Source organism: Acartia tonsa, chromosome 3 (genome assembly GCF_053477335.1).
Source record: "Acartia tonsa isolate MP-2025a chromosome 3, ASM5347733v1, whole genome shotgun sequence".
Lineage (NCBI taxonomy): Eukaryota > Metazoa > Arthropoda > Copepoda > Calanoida > Acartiidae > Acartia > Acartia tonsa.
Window position 1 is genome coordinate 47,762,383 of NC_137262.1, and position 21,880 is coordinate 47,784,262.

Here is a 21,880-nt window from a genome sequence, read left to right on the forward strand (position 1 = left end):
GATTACATTAGTTTTCTGAAAGGAAATGCGTAGAATAAAAATTATGTCTCTGCGTCATTCATATCAGTAAAAAGGGCGCAATTTTATAGGAGGGATATTCCATCTAAAGAAAACAGAAGTTACAAGACAAAATAAAGTTTCTTCAGAAAAAAACAACCCTATCCCAAAAGGAAATATTAAGAAGGATAAATGGATCAAAATATATTTCGCATTCAGGGACATTTGAAGAATTCTTTTATTGATCCTGTTCAAAAAATTTAGATTTTAGCCACTAGAAGAGGTCTAACCCTGCAAAGCTTTTAAAAATCCAATTTAACCTAAACTAAACTAAAATTGAGTGGGGTATATTGAGGCCCTAAAGGCAAGGATTTATGCTCTGCTTTTATATTAGGATAAGCAAAAAATAATAATGATTTGGACCATTTATCCATCCCTTAATTCCTGGTAAAGATGAATGACTTTATTACAAAAGAAATTCATTAAAAGAGCATTTTTGTGAACATTAACTCATCAAGACAAAATACAATAAGAACATTTCACTGGAAATACAAAATACAATATATAAATGACAATTTTATGGATTATCTTAATTATTAAATCAGGTTTCATAATTTATTTGTTAGTAATATTTATGTGTTTTTAAGCTTATAATGATAAATTACATAAACTTGCAGAAAAAATATAAAAGTTTGGAAAAAATAATCACCAGAGAAAAAATGCCTAATGCGAAGATGCATTTAGGAAAAATGCACAATAACAGAACATAACATTAAAACCGTATAATGCTAGATGGGGAAGGTTTGGAATTTGCTTACAACCTATTGTTTTATTGTTTAACAATAACATATGTTCATATCTAAAGCTATATCAATTATAAATATCAGCCTAACAAACCCAAATTAGCTGATTTTAAATTCTTATAGAACACAGATTGAGTTGTTTTTATGTAAATCCTAAAGTGATAAAAAGTATAAGTATAAAAGTGCTGAAAACTACATAAAAAGTGAGTTAAAATAAAAAGCATGAGAACTTTTATTTATGGTAAAGTATTTAAGATCAATATGATATTAAATGGTAATACTAAGTAATATGACACTGTAGCTTTTGAAATATATTAATTGAATATGAGGAACTTGAAAATATACACACATGAAACATACAATAAGGACAATTACATGTAACCAGCAAAACTTTTTTCTATCCAACACATAAAAATAAACTTACACTTTGTGAATTTTTAAATTATTAAAGAATTTTCTCATATTCATAGAAATTGATAAATATCCGGTGGATTAGAACCGGTATTCATCCATACGAAACTATGTCTAGCATCATATTATATCCAGTTTTCTACGAATATATAAATGTCAATCATAAGATTAAAATAGTTTTTTTTTAACCCGTGCCTTCGGCATTTCGGGGATAAAAAACTGGTTTTAATCTTAAAATTGTACATTTTATATCCGCGGAAAGCTGTCTATAATATGATGCGAGAAATAACTATTATTTAAGAGGCTATTTTCACAAATAATTTTAAAGGCTTTAAAATAAGGAATTAGTCAAGAGTAATAATTTTATCAATGTTTACCAGTTTAACCTTAAAAATGAAAATATTTACCGTATTGCATAAAAATTATTTAATATTAAATTCCTATTTGACTTCCTCATAAATTTCTTCCTCTTTCTCTCCTTCCTTCTCGCTGGTGTCGCCCTCCCCCTCGCCGTCACTGTCCTTGTCTCCGTCCTTCTTGACGAACCCGTCCTCGGTGTTGGTGGCGGGGTCCTCTTTGCTTGGCACCCACAGCCCGGAGTCGACACATCTCTTCATGTGATACCTAGAAACATCAATAAGAAGAATAAGATTTACTCTTTTTAAAGAACTAGCGGCTACTCCCCTAGCATCTAGGGACTATATATTCGAAGGAATATGGAAGGGCAGAAAAATAGCCTTAAACCACACATACCCAGTCTTTTTGTAAAAATAGAATAGCCTAAAACCATCCCGAGACCTATAGGTAGCTTCGCTGTAAAGGAGGACCATATCAATTCAACGGTTAGCGAGATCCTTCGCTACAGACAAAAAAATGCTTACTACTTTATATATTAGGAGGATATCTTAAAATAATACGAGTCTCTCTTTTAGTTACTATTTTGGTTCTTTAAATCTATTTATTTTAGTTATTCAGCTTGACATTACAGCTTTCTTATTACTGGTCTACATATGGTGAATAAATGTTCTTTCAGGGGTGTATATACTGCATGCACAGTGCACAAGATTCATTTTTTCCCCTGCTACAAATTAAAAAAAAAAATTCTCTCCTAGTTTTTTCCCGGAAAGAAGGGGAAAATGGAAAAAAATTCAGGACTCTTTATTTTATTCATATTATCCCCCCTCCCACATTTTCTTTTATTTTTTTTTCACCAAGGAGGGAAAAAAATGTTTTCAGTTCTCTTAATTTTTACATTTTTTCCCCCCAACACATATTTTTTTTTTATCTCCGCTTTAGCAGGGTCAAATTTGCAGAATATACACCCCTATGTTCTTTTCAAAGAATAATTGAGTAGTACATATCTTATCCCTTAACAATTCTGCCAAGACAGTAAGACTATTATATAATTTACCTGGCTTCTTCCTCCGGTAATTCCTTGATGACTTGTTGTAGCATGGGAATATCTTGAGACTCAAAACATTCTCTCATCCTAATAACATCATAACATTACTTTTTACTGGCGTCTAGGGAGAACCATATTTGTAGAGATCCTTCGGTATAGACAGACAGACTCAGATTCTGTTCATTTTTTACAGAATATCATTATTTGCGTCATGTCAAGTGACAAAAGAACATAAGTATAAAAATTAGGGTTGGGAATCCAACCAATTTTTAGGTCGGACTCGGATTCTTACAAAAATCCTCCCCCCAAAAAAACGGATTAATCCGTGAATGGAATCTAGTTTTTTTGGCATTACTCATTTCTAAGTAAAAAAAGGTATCTTCATACAAATATCGTGCGATCAAAGCGTTTATTGTTCGTTATGATAGAGTTAAGATAATGTATTGGTGTTGTAAAAACCTAAGGATTTTTTACAATTATTCTGTGATTTTAAGTAGTTACTCTTTTTGACTGTCTATAAAGATATAATGCTAGTAACTGCATCGATTATATCAAGAAAGTTTAATATTGGTCCTTTGCAGGTCATTAAATTTTCTGAAAATACAAAGATGCCCTTAGAGGTAAGCGGCGCAGCTGATAGTACATGATAAATGATAATTTCAGTAAAAAAGATCAACGCAAATATAAAGCAATTTAAGATCATTTACCTTTCTGGCAAAGACTCAAAGACATCAACAGGGTCAAGTCCCCCAGGACCAAGACGTTCTTGCCTCTCTTCCTCGAGCGCCTCAGCAATCTTTTCTTGTGCGCGTTTCTTGATGCGCACTTTAAATGCGTCCAGCTCAGAATAGAAGGAGTTTTTGTAGTCCTATTTATTAGGCTTCAAGTTATTATCTATATTCTTGTACATAAAAATGTAAGAGATCCAAAACCGCTACAAAAAAGCTGATTAGTTTATTTTAACTCCAGCGATAGTTTTCGAGATTAAAAATCTGGCAATAAAGAAAAAGAAGATACTGACTAGTTTCTTCTCATTAACATATTATAATTTCCCAAGAGAAAAAAATAAAAGAGAGGAATGGAAGCAACTAGAAGACGAAAATGGGCAGTGGGCCCAGGGGCTTAATTAGCGCTGTTGCCGCGCTAAATTTTATTGCTATTCCACCACTTTTCAAATGGGAGGATTACAAAATTAATATGTAAAGTTTTAATAATTAGAATATATTATCTAAATTAAAAATAAAAGAAAATTTTGTTATTTAATATAAAAAATACTAAAATAACAACATCTAAAAAAAATATTTTTTTTTACTTTTAGATATTGTCGTTTTAATGTTTTAATTAAAAATTACAAAGAATTTATTTTTATTTAAAAAAATTTGTGCATGAAAGATGAATCCTTTCATTTCTAAAAAGGGGAAAATTTTTTTCATAATAAAAATTCTGCTGATTCTGACCGCCCACGGCTGTTTGCTAAATATCGCTTTTCTTTTTATTCACATTATTATTTATGATTGACATACAAAAAGCCCTGGGCGGCTTTTGATTTTCGTCTACTAAATTTTCTTTAAAAATTTAGGGGTGGGGAAGTAATATTTTACCATGAAAAGGGGGTGAGTATTCATCCTCTCATCCTTTTTCCTTATGTAATTTCCCCAAATCATTTTGTATTTGTGTTAAAAATCTTTTACATTCGTGTTTCGATAAATCAAAATGCTCTAAAATGGGTCTAAAAATTAAGGATACTCAGTATTTTAATAAATGTAGCCTTTCCTGGTCTGCAATTTGAATTTTTGAGAAGAAAGATGAAATACAAGCTCTTGGGTCTGTTTCTAGCTGCTTAGCCAACTCCAACAAATACTAAAAACAATGTTAGTTGAAATGAAAACTTAGTCCTGCATATTTTGATTAAAATCTCCCTATAAAAAGAAAAGATACACGTGTCAAGTCATAATTTACTTGAACACATGAAGCTAGTAGCTAATACAATAATAACATTTTCTTATTCGTTGCCTCAACAACTTTGGGGACTAATCAAATTTTGATTAGTTGGATCATTAACTTGGGTTTCCAAACGTTTCAACCACTGATAGTAATCAACATAAAGGGTACTTTTGTGCACTAACATTGGGGATATACACCATTTTATCTGTCATCGTCTTATCCTTGCTAAAAAAAAAACAATAGACACAAACAAATACCTACACATTAAAATACATTTGTCTTATTAATTACATTATGATATTTCTTCCAAACTTACCAACATTTATAGACATCCTTTAGAAGTAGCTGCCCTAGAATTAATTTAGTTCCTACCTGCATACAGATACACTGGTGGGCGACATGCTCCATGAGGTCAGTCTTACTTTCCATCTCTAGGTCCAGGCACCAGATGACCAGGTAGTTGGCTGTCTCGTCGCAGGCCAGGTGGGTGTTCTCCTGCACGGTGTCAAAATGAAAGGTATAGGCGTAGAAAAATAGATCTCCAACCTAATCTAATACGAAAACTTAAAAATCATCTTCTATTTACCTACTTGAAAATTCAGCCAAACTCTTAAATTAAAATTTTATACCTAGGTATTAATAAAATCTTGATCATATGTTTTAGCTATTTAAATATCATTCATCCCTGCAAAAATCGCTTGCTGTCATCAAATTTCTGCATCATACCATACTCTTTAATTAACTTCTCATTATCCTAGCACATAGATTACTTTAGAAAATCAACGCCAGACAAAATGTATTCAAATACAAATGAAATGTACAATGCATGACAAACTGTTACTTACGATCTCATAACGTCTGGAAATAAATTTAGACAAAGCTTTTTTTCTATTACAAATTTTCTGTTGTTTTGAAAAAAGAAGTATTGTAAGAGCCAAAAATGGTTAACAATATTTGTAATGATTTCTATTTATATATATTTCTAATATATTAATTTCTGTTTTTTTTTCTAGAAAAATTGCAATAAGACATTGATCGGTGTAAAAAAGACAATATACAAAATCAAGCATGAAAGCTATTAGGTCCTTACTCTCATTAAAAAAATTCCATTTTATTTATCTAAAGTAATCTATGCCTTGACAAATTTCTTCATTTTCTTTTCTTTTTCTTCATCTGTCATGGGCTCTTTATTAGCCGGGGTGCCAGTATTGATCACACATTTGCTAAAACCTACACAAACATTTGATGATTACAATTGATAAAATCAATTGATAATAAGTGTTTGTCTAGCTTAGATCACAAAATAAGATAAACATTTCAAGGGGGGCAGCGGTTCTGACACTTATGCGTAAACAGTGATTATAGGCTTTGTCTTTGGAGTGAGAGGATACATTATTTTACAACAAAAAACCTTTTTTTTGGAATGTAGTTTTCCTATTTTAAAAAAAAAAATTGGATTTGGCCTCCAGGTTCAGATGCTTTAGGCCTCCAGGTTGTCTCTGAACAAGTAAAAATAAAAAAATTTTTTTTTGAAGAGTTAGAAGTCAGAGGTGGGTTCTTAAAAAACCTTACCCCACTAAACTTTGAAACACTCGTTTGGAACACTCAATTGCTCCCTTGTTTTCCCATTTTTTTGGAACATCAAATGGGGGAAATGCAAATGTCATTCTTAAAAAAAAATTTAATTGAAAAAAATAGTGGGCCAAAATAATGTTCTAAAAGACCGAGTGGGGTAGTCACAATTAAATTTGGAATATTTTTTTTTTAATTCAGAGATTTTTCAAATTTTCAAATATTTAAATTAAGCATAAAAAACATGTCAAAAAAAATCAACAAAGACAAAAACCTAAAAAATCTTCCAAAGAGGACTATCCACGAAGGAGAGCACATGATTCTAAGTACCTTCCAGCATTGACCCTAAGTATTTTCTTTCAGAATATAATAGGTCACCATATATTATTAATATATTGACGAGAAAATTTATGTTTCACCATGTTTTTTTTAGGTATTTTGATTGATTTTGAAAACTTTTATGAAGCTAATTCTTTTAATAAAATGGATATTTGATGATACATGCGAATACTCGTGTTATATAGATTGTAAATTAATCCATATTAGCATTAATTTAAACATACATATAAAATATAGTAAATGTGCTATTGCCTTTTTTAATTTTTATCATTTGACAACATGGACAATTAAAGACACCCCGAACTCAACAAAACGTTTGATAGAATTTTAACTAAAAATGGTGGACATATTTTTACTTTTCTTCAACATGAAGTGGTGAAACATAAATTTTCTCGTCAATATATTAATTATTGATAGTGACCTATTATATTCTGAAAGAAAATACTCAGGATCAATGCTGGAAGGTACTTAGAATCACGTGCTCTTGTTCGTGGATAGTCCTCTTTCAAAATAGTGTTCTAATGGGGATATTTTATCCCCACTCAAAAAATCATTTTGGAACATTATAGGTAATCAGTGGGGTAAAAGTTTTTTAAGAATCAATATTACCAAATTTTTTATTTGCCCCACTGGTTATAATGTTCCAAAGTGATTTTAGTGGGGTAAAATTTTTTTAAGAACCCACCTCAGGTTAAAAAACAAAATATGCATCGTTTTGAATGTTATTTACATATTTGAAGATATAAGATGCATATTTAGTTTTATAAGTTGAACTCTACCTCTTTAAATTTTTTTTTTTTAAATAGGAAAACTACATCTCAAAAGTAAACTTTTATGTGAAATAATCTATCCTCTCACTCCAAAGACAAAGCCCATAATCACTGTTTACGCAAAAGTGTCAGAACCGCTGCCCCCTTTATGACAAAAATGTTGCAATACACGAAATTTTAAAAAGTGAAGATTTTCTACATTTTGGTGAATTTGTCTCTAATTTATTAATATACAATAAGAAGTTTTATTTATATGTCGATTTTTGAGCTTTTAAAACCATAAATGTAAAAGCAAGGTTGGATTAATATCAGTTGATTGAAATGTTGATTCCTAAAACGATAATGCTTAAAAAAAAGAGAAAACATTTCTGTTACTACTAAGTTGTAAATTAATCAATATGAAGCCTCATGTCCGAGTGCTTTGTGAATTGATTTTCCCTTTAATGGAAAATTTCATTCTCATTTGGTTAGATATAACTTCCAGTATGACAAATAAAACAAACTTCAAGTCTAACTATACCTTCCCGCGACAGGGTGTCAACATTCAGGGGCTGTGACTTTTCTTCTTTGAGGACGGCTAGCCGCTTCCTTTCGGCCTCTTGTGCCTCTTTCTCAGCCTCTGTCAGATTCTTCTTGAGGTCCTCCAGGCTTTCCCCACCTTCAGCCTCCTCTTTGGCTAGACGCTCTTTGATTTGTTGTAATTTTGCCTCGATTTTCTTCTTTTCCTGTTATTAATCCATAAATGTTTCCTTCCTATATACTACCGTATTTGTGTATGTATCTTGTCCATTAAGATCCTAAAATCTACTTTACTGAAAATTGCCTCTTTAAGAATCTTACAGACATACAAACGTACATATTCACAGACTTTCCCCGAATTTGAATGTAAGGGTGAAAAAATCATAAATATTAAAATATTATGAGGGTCCACAAATTCTTCAAAACAAAGATAAAATTTACCTACTTCTCTAGCTTCTCACTAATTATTAAGAGCTACCAAATGAAGGATTTTATGGAGATTTGTTTTTTTTTTGTTCATTGTCCAGAAAAAAGGGACGATTAAGACAATCAAAAAAATAAGTTTGGAAATATCTAAAGATTTTTTGCCTGTTCTGCAGTTTCTTTCTTTTTCTGCATTTCTTCCATTCTTTGTACTCTTAAAAAAACACATAATATTTGTAATTTTGAGAAACTAAGGGCACTGTGGTTTATGTTTTAAGTGCACTTAAATCCCTTTTTTTTTTAAATACATACAACTGAGAGGAGAGAAAGTACAAACTATTAAACTAATAACTAATTTTAAGATTAGAACAGGATTAAATAGATTTTACGTTAGATATACATTAAAAATAAAGTTGTATAGATGCTATGAACTTCCTTACTTATTTTTTTACAGATGGCACGACACAACTTTTAGTACCATGGCATCAATAGCAACATACCATAATATTTATTCAACTTAGCTATAGATTTTACCAAAATATGAAATTATGTAAAACACTCTTACCTGGCTTCATGTCTCCACTTAAAGAGGGATGGTGTGTCAATATTGGGGTGAGTGTCATCTTCATCGTCAGACACCTATGGACATAATCATTCTTGTCATAGGTTATTTTTGATTTTACATAGATTTACTTAAAAATGCAAAACTACTCTTCAATCAGAATCCGTGCGAATATTACTGATCGTTGATTTCGAGATGTAAAAATTAGCTTAGCTTTTTAAAACTATGCAGAAAGCTACCATTATAATTAATACACATTAACAAATGTTGATTACATAAGGCTATTTTGATAAGATTTTAAAACATTAAATAAGCGAATCATCTCTGTAAATAAGTAATTTATATTCAGTAAATTTAGAATTTATTAATTTAAGATTTCATTATGACGGTTTGAGGAATCTACCTTCTTAGAAGTTATACGCAACACATACCTAATATTTAGACTTTCTATATACATTTTCCATAGTTATCTACATTTAGATTAACTAGACACATATGACAATATTCATTACCTCAATATGGTTCCACTTGCTATAATCTACCGGCATTTTTATTTTCTTTGTGTATTTGTCTGAAACTAGGAAATAAATTATATTTTTATTAGGTAATCTCTTTAGATTGGTAAATAATACAAAATAGATTTTAACTATACGTATATATAAGTAAAAATCACAGCCATTGAAATACAAAAATAATATTTATCTTGAAGAAACTTCTTGTTGATTAATATGCCGTAACATTGACATATAATGTTCTGACTGGGGTTTTAAGGCAGGTTGCAACGTCCATACACCTAAAAATAAAAATATATCCTTAAAGCAAAACGACACATAATATAGATAAGTAAATAATAGTTTCATGGGGAAAGTAATACAATATCAGTCCGTTCGTCCGTACACATCTGACAATGTATTACAAAATGGCATAACTTAAAAGTATTTTCAACAATCGAAATTAATCTAAAACAAGTTACAGGCAGTCGCAGATAAGAGGTAGTCATTACTAATAAAAAATGACCAAAAAATTGCTGAAAATCACGAAACCTTCCATAATGGGACAGCTTAAAGTATTGCAAATTCTCCTACCTTGATGAAACAAAGCTAGATTCCTCGTCTTCAAATGGCAAATATTAGAGAGGATGACAGCATTCATTTTCAGCTGTTCTTCCAAATCTCGAGCAACAGCATTGGTCCAGGCAAGTATGTCTTCATAGTTGACAAATATGTTGTTGATGTGCATGTGGGTTTTAGGGTCGGATATCAAACTTAACTCCAGTCTAGCCTGAATAAACCAATTATTATTTTTTTAAAATAATTAAACTTTCATTGTTATATCATTAAACAAGGAAGACTATGTCCAACCAATTGTTTTCCATGCTCCTTAAGTGGAAACGAGTAAAAGTAAAATAAAAGAAATAAAGATTTTAACGCCTGTTTGCTATAAAAGAAAACCACAATATTAAATAAGTTTAGATCCGCTTACCTTTAGTTTGACATTAACACCTTTCAAGTCTTTGACGCATTTTTCCATCAACACATGAGCACACTTGAGATCTTGAAGTCTTGACTCCAAACTGTCTGTTAGTTGTTCTGTTTGTCTGTCATCAGAAGGGTATAGAGTAGCTATTATATCAGCTATTATTCTTTTCCCTGTTAACACCTGAAAATTATGGTAGGTAAGTTAAAGGGGAGTATGCACGAACGAGAGCAAGTGAATTTAAGCACCTTCCTGCAGCAATTCTGAATGTTTTTTGGTGAATATACTACGGTCATGTTTAATATCGTTAAATCAATTTTTAAAAAAATTAGTTACACCATGGTTTTATACGAAAAACCCTAGGGCATTTTGTTACTATAAATCATTAAATGTTTTGTTGAGTTCAAACTGCTGTGACACAAAAGTAAACTTTTTCAATGAAAAATGTTAATGTAGAACAAGGATGACAACATCCATAAGTAGCGAAGCTCAAAGATTATGAGTATATATCAGGAAAAATTACTAAAAAGCAGTGTCATAAATAAACATTAATGTTGATAAAATAGAGAAATCAGAAAATCTTTGAAATCACGCAACCTTAAAAATCATGAAAATTTAAAAATCTAGGAATCGATCTAGCACCGCAATTTATAGACAAATCTTAATGAAACGCGATAAAAAAATGTAGAATATGAGCATATTCAATTCCTAATAATTTCAGCCGCAAATCCTGAATAGTAATTGAGAAAACAATAGAAAACCTAAAAATCTAGGAATCGATCTAGCACCCCTACTAATAGAAAAATCGTAATAAAACTTAAGGAAAATAGGTAGAATGTAAATTTATTTAATTCCTGAAAATTTTAGCTCATTATCTTAAAAAGGAGTTGAGAAAATCAGGAAAACATGAAAATGTAGGAATCGATCTAGCACCCCAAATAACAGACGGATAGACAAAACAATGTATAGATTAGATGGGCATATGTTATAAGAATCTTCACTAAAAATTTCAGCTGTCTATCTTCTATAGGGGCCGAGAAAATCACGTTTCCCCCACTTTGTCTCAGACGGACAGACGGACGGACAGACGGACGGACATTTCGAATTATAGAGTAGCTTCGCTACTAAAAATGGATGGTAACTTGTAATATTGTAAACAGTTTTATTAGCGTACTTTCGTAATTTACAGCATTTGATTATGTTTTGGGCGTCTTATTTTATTTGAACCTTAGAACTCAACAAATATTTCATTAAAAAATGCTTAACATTTCAAAGTTTTATTCATAGAAAACCAGGGTGAAACTTATTTTTTTTTTAAATTTATATAATGATATTAAACATAACACTAGTAACATTCAGAATCCCTGGGAGATGCTTAGAATCACTTGCTCCCGTTCTTGCATACTTCTCTTAGGCTTAAGATTTATTCTGATATATAACGTTTTAAAACAACGTCAGGCTAGAAAAACTTTTTTTTTTAAATTTTGATTGGTTGGTTCCAAACTAGTATTGTCCAAACTTTTCAACCAATAATTTTAAACTGTATACAACAACAGGTTAAGATCTCACCTGAAGCTTCCACTGATCCAAAGCAACATCAAATTTTTTGAGTAGAGCAGCAATAGCGCTTGCATCCATAATATATCAACTACTTATCATATTATCTCTGAAATCACAGGAAAATTTGTGACTGTAATTAGGGTAAGTAAATTATTTACTAATACTTAACAATACTGAATACGGTTACAAAGACAAGTATTCTGGAAAACAAAACATAATTTTGAACAGTTATTTTAATAACTTCACTAAATTTTTTTCTGCGCTATTCTTTTGTTTTTCAGAAAACCAAGTCTTCGCCTATTAATGCATCATTTTTACAATTTAGATATCACAGATTTGTCAACTTTTGAACTCTTAGTGGCGTCGCTGCTATGTCATGAGGCTGTCCTGTGTTTATGGTGCTTGTGGTGACCTCCATGGTGATTAGATGCACTGCCTCCACCGTGACCTTGGTGGTGGTGACCTCCTCCACCTTAACAAATATTTTTATGTTGTTGGGCATTTATCTATCTTAGAACTAGCGGCTTTACCCCTAAATCCCTCTAGGGGCACTTAAGGGAGGTATGGAATTGTGTCGAACTTTAACTTTAAACTTTTTATAGGGTTTTATATCCGCCGAAATAGTTAAAAACCTTCTATGGGCCTTATCAGAACCTTCACTACATGAGAACCATATCTGTTTAACGGTTAACGAGATCCTTCGACACACACAGACAGACATCAAGGATAAAACAAAAAATTATTAGTTAAATTGATGTTTTGTGTAATTTCAAAGCTATTATAGCAGGGGTGTATATTCTGCATGGGATCCCCGGCTAAAGGGGGGGGAAAAAAAATAAAAAATAAGTGGTTGGAGGGAAAAAAAATGTAAAAATTAAGAAAACTGAAAACATTTTTTCCATTCCCCCCCTCCTTGAAGAAAAAAACTAAAAACATAAAATATAGAGTTCTTTAAATATTTTTTTATTTTCCCCCCTACTTGGAGAGAAAAAACTAGGGGGGGAAAAAAATAAAAAATTTTGTAGCCGGGGAAAAAAAATAAATCTTGTGCAGAATATACACCCCTGTATTATAGTGAAAAATGCATTGAAACTGTTATAAAAAGTTAAAAGGACAATCGGACGATTTGTGGGATATAAAGATGTATGCAAGTATAGAATATTCGCTAACAAAATAGTAAAGAAAAGCAATATCAACAATATGGTGGCATATTCAAAAAAATGTAGAATTACAAATATTTGACAAACCTTGTTGATGGAAACCGCCACCGCCAGCCGCCATTGCCTTCTTTTGTTTCATCATATTTATTTTATTCGCCAGCTCATGGTTGTACGTTGAATGGAGAAGTAGGCTCAATACGCCGGCCCTGCGGGACATTGACTCTTTCTCCTGGATTAAAGATAATCTAGAGACACTCTATAAATCAGAAAAAAGGAAAGAAGTGGAGGAACTATAACCTGGCCATACTGTTAGAAAGTTAACAGATCTAGAGAAAAGGTTGTTAATTTTTCATTTAATTCGTATTTTGAGTCAACTATAAATAGCCGTATACTTAGTAAAGTTAGATCATATCGTGTAAAAATTTATCCGCTCGTGTAATGTGAAGCAAATGACAAAAATGTATTTTAAGTCGCTGGTATTATTAGAAAGTGTGTAAAACAAAAATTCATATTTTCAACTAACAACCTTTTTTTATTTTAAGCATTGCACATCAAGATTACCAAAAATCTACATTTTTATTCTTAATTAAAAGAATATTAAATATCATACCTGTCTTTCTTTCTCTAAAAGCTCGTCAATTTTAAGCCACTGCCTCACTCTGTCCATGTCCAGTTCGGCACGTTTCAACTTTTCCCAGCTGAAATGGTCGTGGCACACTTTTCGCGGTAACCGACAAAAATCTCCAGTAGCCTAAATTTAAAATTAATGCGAATAATGGACCAAGTTGATTACATACTGGATGCTCATTAGTATATGGAATCTTCTTTAAAAAAATCTTATCCTTGATAGCAGCCATTAAAATCACATTTCCCCAAGAGTTACGGACTGACAGACAAAGTGAATTATAAAGTAGTTTCAGTTTTAAGTCTTTGGCTGGTTTTTAGCTATTTATTTACTTTCTCCATTCCATCGAGTACAGAGCTCCTAGATCCTATGAGTGCAGCCGCTAGTATAAATAAAAGTAAATGTTTCTTACCCTAAAAATTTCTTTGGTGAGAGGAAATCCGCAAACTTCTGTATCAGAAATCTTTTCTACTTTGGTATGCTCAGGACAAATTACTCGTATTCTCTTACAATATGTACCTAAACAGAAATTTATTATATTATAAAAATTACGAGGTTTTACCTACTAAACATTTAAAATAATCTCTTTGACGATGGGCTGTATCTTCTTACATATCTTGCCCATTCCCTCAGATTTACACGTCTCTTTGATATTACGCTACTAGCGAAGCCTCTTGTTAAAAAAAATATATGTAGGTAAATATAAAAATATTATCATATTTATTTAGAGCATTTAAAAGTATATTCAAAACCCTGGCGTATTGCGTTAATAATAATAGGATAAGGAAACACGTACATGGTAACGAATTTATTTCAATTAAGACCACATGCAGGCAAAGGTTCTTCAATGACGAGCAATAAGAAGTAAGAAATTTCTAAACCTCAACGTTATGTTGCAGAGATCCCTCTTGTAACTTGAAACACAACCACCAGACATCATACCTGTTTGTGGATTAAAGAAATCGCAGAACATCTCATATCCCTCAATCCTTGTCTTGTACATAGAACCAAAGGAAGTCTGGGACTCGAACTTGTTGAAACAAGACTCCATGTGACGGATAGCTGTGCGCGCAGCTACATCCTAAAATGTAAAAAAAAAAATATTTTGCATAAATAAATACAACAATGTCGAAAGAAACGGAGTATTGGTATCTGCGAATGATTTCATAATTATTCTGTTTTTTTTTATCATCGTTGTATAAATAAGAAAATATTCCATATCAATTTATTGAAAATCCAACAAATTAAGATAACTTTAAGAGAAGCTCTATGCCAATAAAAACTAAGATTACAAATCACCTTTCCACAAGTGATACAGTTAATAACACCAGTGCCTTTACTTTCATCTTCGCTCTCTGAACTGTCATCAGACTTGTTTTCAATTATTGACACAGTTTTACCCCTGAAAATGTCAATTTAATTGGGTGAAAAAAAATCCAGAAACTTAGATCAAACTATAGGTAAAGAATGGATATAGGATTTTATTATGCGTGGATATATAATATATTGACATTGGAAAAATTTATCGTCAATCTAGCTTGCTAATATTGACCTCATTTATTGGTCTATTCGGTCATACAGTAGGAGGGGATGGGGTAAAGTGGTATCGTTGTTTTAGACAGCTGCAATCATCACTTACATGAAAATCTAGTGCAACATCCAAATAATAATATATCGATTACGTATACAGTGGAACAGAATGACTTAACTAAAAAGATCAAGAAGATATAATAGCCAAAAAAGCTGTCTTACTTTGCAATGATTTGTTCCAACATTTCAGCTTCCTTGTCAACTTCAGCTAACCGTTGTTTGGCATTCTGAATATCTTCCCGGATTTTCTCAAGTTCTTTCCTTAATCAAATTCTATATTATATATATTCTTTTATATAAGTAACAAGATGTGTGTCACTGTCTCTGTTTGTTCTGAAAGATCACGCTAAACAATCGAACGATATGACTTCTTTTCAGTGACTCTTTTAATAGAATCTGGGAGAAAAGGGGGGGGGTAAAATGTGGTGACTCGTGCCACGACATACCAGCAATTTTATTTTGGGTGCTACTCCCTTAGTTTTAGAGATAATTGGATAAAATCTTTTGGGCTGGGTCAGTAATTACCCCAACTAGAGGTATCTTTCAAAAAAAACGGCGGCGGGACCGCCGCTCCCGCCGCCCGCCGCCGTTTTCCGCCGCCACCAAAAAAATTTTTTTTTTTGCATTTCTCGCCGAATTAGGCAATTTGGAATCATTTGAGACCATGTTATTTTTTTCAAAAATTTTTCCCCTTACAAGCAGCCCTGCGGGGGGACTTAGTCATTTTTTTCAAATTCTCGTATATCAAGGTATATCTTAAATACAGTACTTCTCCTGTGATTTTGAAGATATTGAAACAAAATCTTTTTAGGTTGGTAAGTAAAAAATATTTGAATTAAGAAAACGGCGGCGGGACCGGCGGGACCGCCGCTCCCGCCGTCCGCCGCCGTTTTCCGCCGCCAACAAAAAAAATTTTTTTTTGCATTTCTCGCCGAATTAGGCAATTTGGAATCATTTGAGACCATGTTATTTTTTTGAAAATTTTTCCCCTTACAAGCAACCCTGAGGGGAACTTAGTCATTTTTTTCAAATTCTCGTATATCAAGGTATATCTTAAATACAGTACTTCTCCTGTAATTTTGAAGATATTGAAACAAAATCTTTTTAGGTTGGTAAGTAAAAAATATTTGAATTAAGAAAACGGCGGCGGGACCGCCGCTCCCGCCGTCCGCCGCCGTTTTACGCCACCAACAAAAAATTTTTTTTTGCAATTCTCGCAAATATTTATTACTGACCCATCAAAAAAGATTTTGTTCCAATATCTTAAAATTTTTTTGTTGGCGGCGGAAAACGGCGGCGGACGGCGGGAGCGGCGGTCCCGCCGCCGTTTTCTTAATTCAAATATTTTTTACTTACCAACCTAAAAAGATTTTGTTTCAATATCTTCAAAATCACAGGAGAAGTACTGTATTTAAGATATACCTTGATATACGAGAATTTGAAAAAAATTACTAAGTTCCCCCGCAGGGTTGCTTGTAAGGGGAAAAATTTTCAAAAAAATAACATGGTCTCAAATGATTCCAAATTGCCTAATTCGGCGAGAAATGCAAAAAAAAATTTTTTTTGTTGGCGGCGGAAAACGGCGGCGGACGGCGGGAGCGGCGGTCCCGCCGCCGTTTTCTTAATTCAAATATTTTTTACTTACCAACCTAAAAAGATTTTGTTTCAATATCTTCAAAATCACAGGAGAAGTACTGTATTTAAGATATACCTTGATATACGAGAATTTGAAAAAAATGACTAAGTCCCCCCGCAGGGCTGCTTGTAAGCGGAAAAATTTTTGAAAAAAATAACATGGTCTCAAATGATTCCAAATTGCCTAATTCGGCGAGAAATGCAAAAAAAAAAATTTTTTTGGTGGCGGCGGAAAACGGCGGCGGGCGGCGGGAGCGGCGGTCCCGCCGCCGTTTTTTTTGAAAGATACCTCTAGTTGGGGTAATTACTGACCCAGCCCAAAAGATTTTATCCAATTATCTCTAAAACTAAGGGAGTAGCACCCAAAATAAAATTGCTGGTATGTCGTGGCACGAGTCACCACATTTTACCCCCCCCCCTTTAATTCAGTTTATGGGAGGGTACATTCACCATCCCAAGAAAAATCGCCCCTAGAAACTAAAGATTTTCACCCCGAAAAATTTTCAACAACAAAAAAAATTAAAGATGGCATTCCAACAATGCCCATTTTTTTGTTTTTCCTTAGATCTAAACAAGACTTATGGCCAGGTTACTTAACAGTAAAGTCAACGCAGCTGCTATCTTTGGAATTGCTGTATGTTTTTTTACCTATTTTTTTCTTCGGCTTGGCACGTTGCACTATTCCATTCTCTCATTCTATCTGGTAACGTTTGGTAGATTCTAAACATGAATATTACTCAGCTATTATGCAATTGCATGTCCGGCTAATACCCCCCCCCCCCTCCCTCCATTAAAAAAAAATCATAATAGAACAATACTACGCATAAAAAAAAAACAGAAGAGACAAGTAAACAATATCAACTGTACATAATCTACAAATAACATTGCTTTTAAAGGGCAACCCAAGGCATAATTTCCCCCTATACGATTTTGATGAGTAAAATCGTAGCAGCTCTATAATTGACCCACCTCAGTGAAGCAACTGTAAGTCCACATTGATCAGAACAGTATTTGCTTCCAACTCGAGCACAGTTAACGCAATCCATTCCATAACACTAAGAATAAGAATTATTTTGTAAAATAGACCAAACTTCTTCTAACGTAAATATTATGCTGAGATTTCATTAACCTAGAAAATAATTAACTAGTAAAAGGCAGTGAGAGAGGGGACAATGGGCTATTTATTACTTTAGTCCCTTAAGTTTTACAATAAGGTTTTCTTATTCGTTGGCTTAACAACTTTAGGTGCTATTTTTTTTATTGGTTGGTTCATTAAGTTGATTGTCCTAACGTTTCAACCACTAATTGTAGTCTAAAGAAGGTACAATTTTGTTTATATTATTGGGGTTATAAATCAGCCATCGTCTTTTCCCTTTAGATGACTGAAATATATGTAATATACCTGTCGAGGTGCTAGATCGATGCTCTCTTCATCTTCACTGCTGTCATATTCCGGCCTCCATGCTCGTCTCCTAAGATAATGGATGTAGAATATATGTGGATATTGTGATAGGGGGGAAATTGTCATCGATTTATGTTGCTATTTCCCGTGTTATTTATTGGTCAATTTGTTCATTCATTAGGAGGGGATGGTATGGGTTAAAGGGGGTGTATGGGGAAATCGTCATTTAGCCCGCTGAGAGTTGCACCTTATCGTAGAACAAGATATCTATTCCTAGGATGTAAGTGAAGATTCAAGTAAGAAAAGTAGACAAGAGCCAAATCCTAACTATTAAAAATAATAAATAATAGTCGGAGATTAGCTGCTCACCATAGTATTTTATTATTAATATACAACATATTTCTTAGCTGTTTTCTTTTATAAAAACGTAAATTAAACAGGAATATGAAATTAAGTTATAGAGTAGCTGCGCTTTAAATTATTTATTACCTTTTATTAGGGCCAGATTCTTTGACAGTTTTTCGTTTCTGTGAAGGCTGTGCAGGTGAATTTACTACGGCTGGTTTCCACTCGTCTTCACTACCATACTGGACAAGTGAATTGGTAAATGCCTATGTTTCGCAAGAAGCGTACGGAAGGGGGATTTAAACCCTCCTCATTCCCCTTTTGATAATAAGACTTTTATGGACTAGCTTACCCATCAGGAGTCAGAAAAGATATAAGTAAATAGTAGAAAAATTCAATAGCCATAAGTTCCTAATATTTGTGGAAATAGATTAGATAGATAAATAAAACACGTATGAATGCATAATATGCATGTTAAAGATTTTATAAAGTGAATACAAGTGCACAATTTTTAAAAGGACTTGATTAAATTAAAGTATTAAAATTTACAATTATTTTTAATATCAGAATTTTAAATATTCCGAGAATGTGTATTGTAGAAAGTCAAACTTACCTTATTAATGTTCTGAATTTCTTTAACTTGTAAAGGTTTTCGTGTAGGAGTATCCGAACTTTCTTGCCTAATTCAAAAGTTAAGTGTTATACTTATCAGGAGCATCATAAGATGAAATCTACACTGGAAATATAGAATAAAGAAAAACCAAACCTTTAGACAAGATTAGGCAAAAATGAAAGTGAAGCTACAAGACTGTTTGTTTTTAGCTATCCTAACCGGAATAAAAACAATTGTTATAAAAATAAAAATATGAAAAGTTGCATCTAAATTTTTTACTAACGGCTATACTACCCGAGGCTTCTTACTTAAGAAAAAAATATGCTTACTTGATTTTAACTTGAGTAGGAACAGGTTTTTCTTTCTTAATCTTTTCCTTGGCTTCCTCATTCATTTTCTTCTCCAGTTCCTTCTCCCTTCTTTTATCCTCTCTTAATTTCTGTCTCTCCCTCTCTATTTCTTTCTCCTTTTGCCTTTCTCTTTCTTTGCGTTCCTTTTCTTCCTTTCTCTTTTTCTCCTCCTCTCTATCTTTCTCACTATCATTATTCTTTTCAATTTTAATATTATCAGTAATGTCTTCATCACTATCGGATATTATCTTTCTCGCTTTCTTTTCTTCCTTAATCTTCTTAATTTCTTTATCTTTCTTGTCCTCTGGACTATGTTTATCCCTCTCTCTTGATTTATCTTTCTTATGTTTCTTATCCTTATGCTTGTGACGGTCTCTTTCTCTGCTTCTACTCCGTTCTTTGTCTCTCTCTTTGTGTTTCTTTTTCTCCTTTTTCTTTTCCTTCTTCTCTTTCTTTTCTGGTGATGTATTTTTTTCTTCTAAAAAGAACAATCCTATTACATAGAGTAATAAGCTTTTTAGTCTGTAGCGATATGGTTCTCCTCTACAGTGAAGCTTTTTATAGGTCCAGGGAAGGTTTTTAACTATTTTGGGGGAGGGTATATCAACCCTACCAATAAAAAAAGCTAACCCAACAAAAAATTTTCTATTTTCTTTTTGAAACTTTCCCTCTCCCACCGAAGTGCTCCTAGAAACTTCTAGGGCCTAGAACATTTTTATCGTTTGTAATTTGATGTAACTTAATATTAAGAAACATATTAACCTCTGGAAACAACTTTCTATGTTCTAGTTGAACACTGACCTGTCCCCCCCCCCCCCCCCCCCGGCCCATGCCTAATCCTTCGGGAAGGTTGGTCTACACTCAATACTTGTGGTACCCTTGCTATGTGGGGCTAATTACAGCTAACAAAACAGCTACTGACCTTAAGTAATAAACGAAAAAAACTCCCTCCCCCTTCCCTTACCTGTCCTTATTTTTGATTAAATTCAAAATATTGCTCCGGGCACTTACGAAAGCGCTCAATCTATTCTAACAAAAACTCTAAATTTAAGAAAAATACCTTGTATTTTAACAACTTTATCCATATACTTTGACTTGTAAACAATCTTGAGATTCGGATTTTTGTCCGTGCATTCTTTGCAGAAAAACTTCTTGATATACTTTGTCTCCTTCTCCGTGACGTTGATGCAGTCTCCGTGGTACCATTCTTCACAATGATCACAACCACTAAATAAAATATAAATAATTAACAAGGAAAAATGGTACATTAGTAGCGCAGCAACATCTTGATGGAATTAAAAAGGGGGGGGGGGTTAATGCAACCATCTCGTAATCAGTGAGCAAATAGCACTTACAATTCGAATTTCGATCTGAAATTTTGCATGAGTAATCCTTTGTAGGTCTATTTTCCCTAAATCGAACAAAAAGTTGAAAAAGTAACGGCTAACGGCTCAGCCGTTTAGCCGTTTTTTGGCTATTTTTAAGGCAAATCTGCCATAAGTTATGTAGAAATCAACTTTTTGGAACATATTTTTGCTTTAAATCATGTGAAATGATACAGAAAAACATTTTTAGATTTCTAGTACCAGCAACTAGCGGCTAGAACCGTTTGAAAACGTTTTGAAGCAGCATAGAGTATTATGTGGAGATAGGTTTCGTGATGATTTCCCTTGAAAATAGTTTTAAAAATGGCTAAACTGCTGAGCCGCCAGCCGTTAGCCGTTACTTTTCCAACTTTTTGTTCGATTTAGGGAAAATAGACCTACCAAGGATTACTCATGCAAAATTCCAGATCAAAATTCGAATTCTAAGTGCCATTTGCTCACTGATTACGAAATGGTTGCATTAACCCCCCCCCCCCCCTTATTGAAGAGTTAAGTAGAGGTCAACCAAACAAAATATGCGTCTTTTTTCTTCAAATATGTAAATAAAATTCAAAAATATGCATATTTTGTTATAATATTTTGACCTCTAGCGCCTCAAAAAATTTTTATAATTTTTTCCTGGAGACCTTCAGCAGCTGAACCTGGAAGCCAAATCCAATTTCTTTAAAATGCAAGGAAAAAGGTTAAAGTTGTTTGCCAAAAAAACCCATCCACTCACTAAGACAAAGCCTATACTTCCTGTTTACTAAAGGAAGTCAGAACTCCCCCCCCCCCCAAACCAGTTTTGGTGTGTACGAAACTAATCAACGTTCACTTACATTTTCACAGTATTCAGTCTATAGAAGGAGAAAAAATAGCAAAATACTTACATCATAAATCTGTTGACATCTGACGTCCTACATATACAATAAATATCTTCTTCTACAGCCATTTTTTACTTTCTGGAAAAAACAAGAATTAATCAAATTTCTGCAATCTTTGAAGTTTAAATCCTTAC

General features: G+C 32.8%; 3 protein-coding genes across 19 annotated transcripts; all 3 read right to left on the minus strand.

Moving 5' to 3' along the window:
- Positions 1 to 11: 11 nt before the first annotated feature.
- Positions 12 to 9,338, minus strand: Cdc37 (cell division cycle protein 37). 17 transcript variants are annotated; one of them, XR_013877755.1, is made up of 13 exons: positions 9,255 to 9,338; positions 8,746 to 8,819; positions 8,346 to 8,394; positions 7,759 to 7,963; positions 5,693 to 5,787; positions 5,242 to 5,311; positions 4,930 to 5,051; positions 4,385 to 4,473; positions 3,321 to 3,479; positions 2,623 to 2,700; positions 1,619 to 1,835; positions 1,225 to 1,257; positions 12 to 585 (listed from the first exon to the last, which is right to left on the minus strand). XR_013877755.1 is itself a non-coding variant. In XM_080154292.1 (12 exons), exons 1-11 carry the CDS (start codon positions 9,288 to 9,290, stop codon positions 1,652 to 1,654), a joined length of 1,161 nt encoding a protein of 386 aa, XP_080010418.1. In that variant the 5' UTR covers positions 9,291 to 9,338; the 3' UTR covers positions 12 to 585; positions 1,619 to 1,651. The 17 variants fall into 17 exon arrangements, 5 of the variants coding, with proteins under 5 accessions (XP_080010418.1, XP_080010416.1, XP_080010417.1 ...); XR_013877751.1 differs by having other exon boundaries at positions 12 to 644; XR_013877750.1 differs by having other exon boundaries at positions 12 to 644; positions 1,225 to 1,325.
- On the minus strand, positions 9,320 to 11,924 carry LOC145314407 (uncharacterized). Its single transcript, XM_080154299.1, has 4 exons — positions 11,788 to 11,924; positions 10,225 to 10,401; positions 9,828 to 10,023; positions 9,320 to 9,535 (listed from the first exon to the last, which is right to left on the minus strand). Exons 1-4 carry the CDS (start codon positions 11,854 to 11,856, stop codon positions 9,441 to 9,443), a joined length of 537 nt encoding a protein of 178 aa, XP_080010425.1. The 5' UTR covers positions 11,857 to 11,924; the 3' UTR covers positions 9,320 to 9,440.
- LOC145314397 (CXXC-type zinc finger protein 1-like) lies at positions 11,879 to 21,864 on the minus strand. Its single transcript, XM_080154282.1, has 15 exons — positions 21,753 to 21,864; positions 20,559 to 20,725; positions 19,478 to 19,976; positions 19,149 to 19,215; positions 18,680 to 18,777; positions 18,191 to 18,260; positions 17,758 to 17,843; positions 17,437 to 17,508; positions 15,316 to 15,414; positions 14,863 to 14,965; positions 14,506 to 14,644; positions 13,976 to 14,082; positions 13,549 to 13,689; positions 13,026 to 13,167; positions 11,879 to 12,250 (listed from the first exon to the last, which is right to left on the minus strand). The coding sequence occupies exons 1-15, from the start codon at positions 21,812 to 21,814 to the stop codon at positions 12,153 to 12,155; spliced, it is 1,950 nt and encodes a 649-aa protein (XP_080010408.1). The 5' UTR covers positions 21,815 to 21,864; the 3' UTR covers positions 11,879 to 12,152.
- Between the last annotated feature and the right edge of the window lie 16 nt (positions 21,865 to 21,880).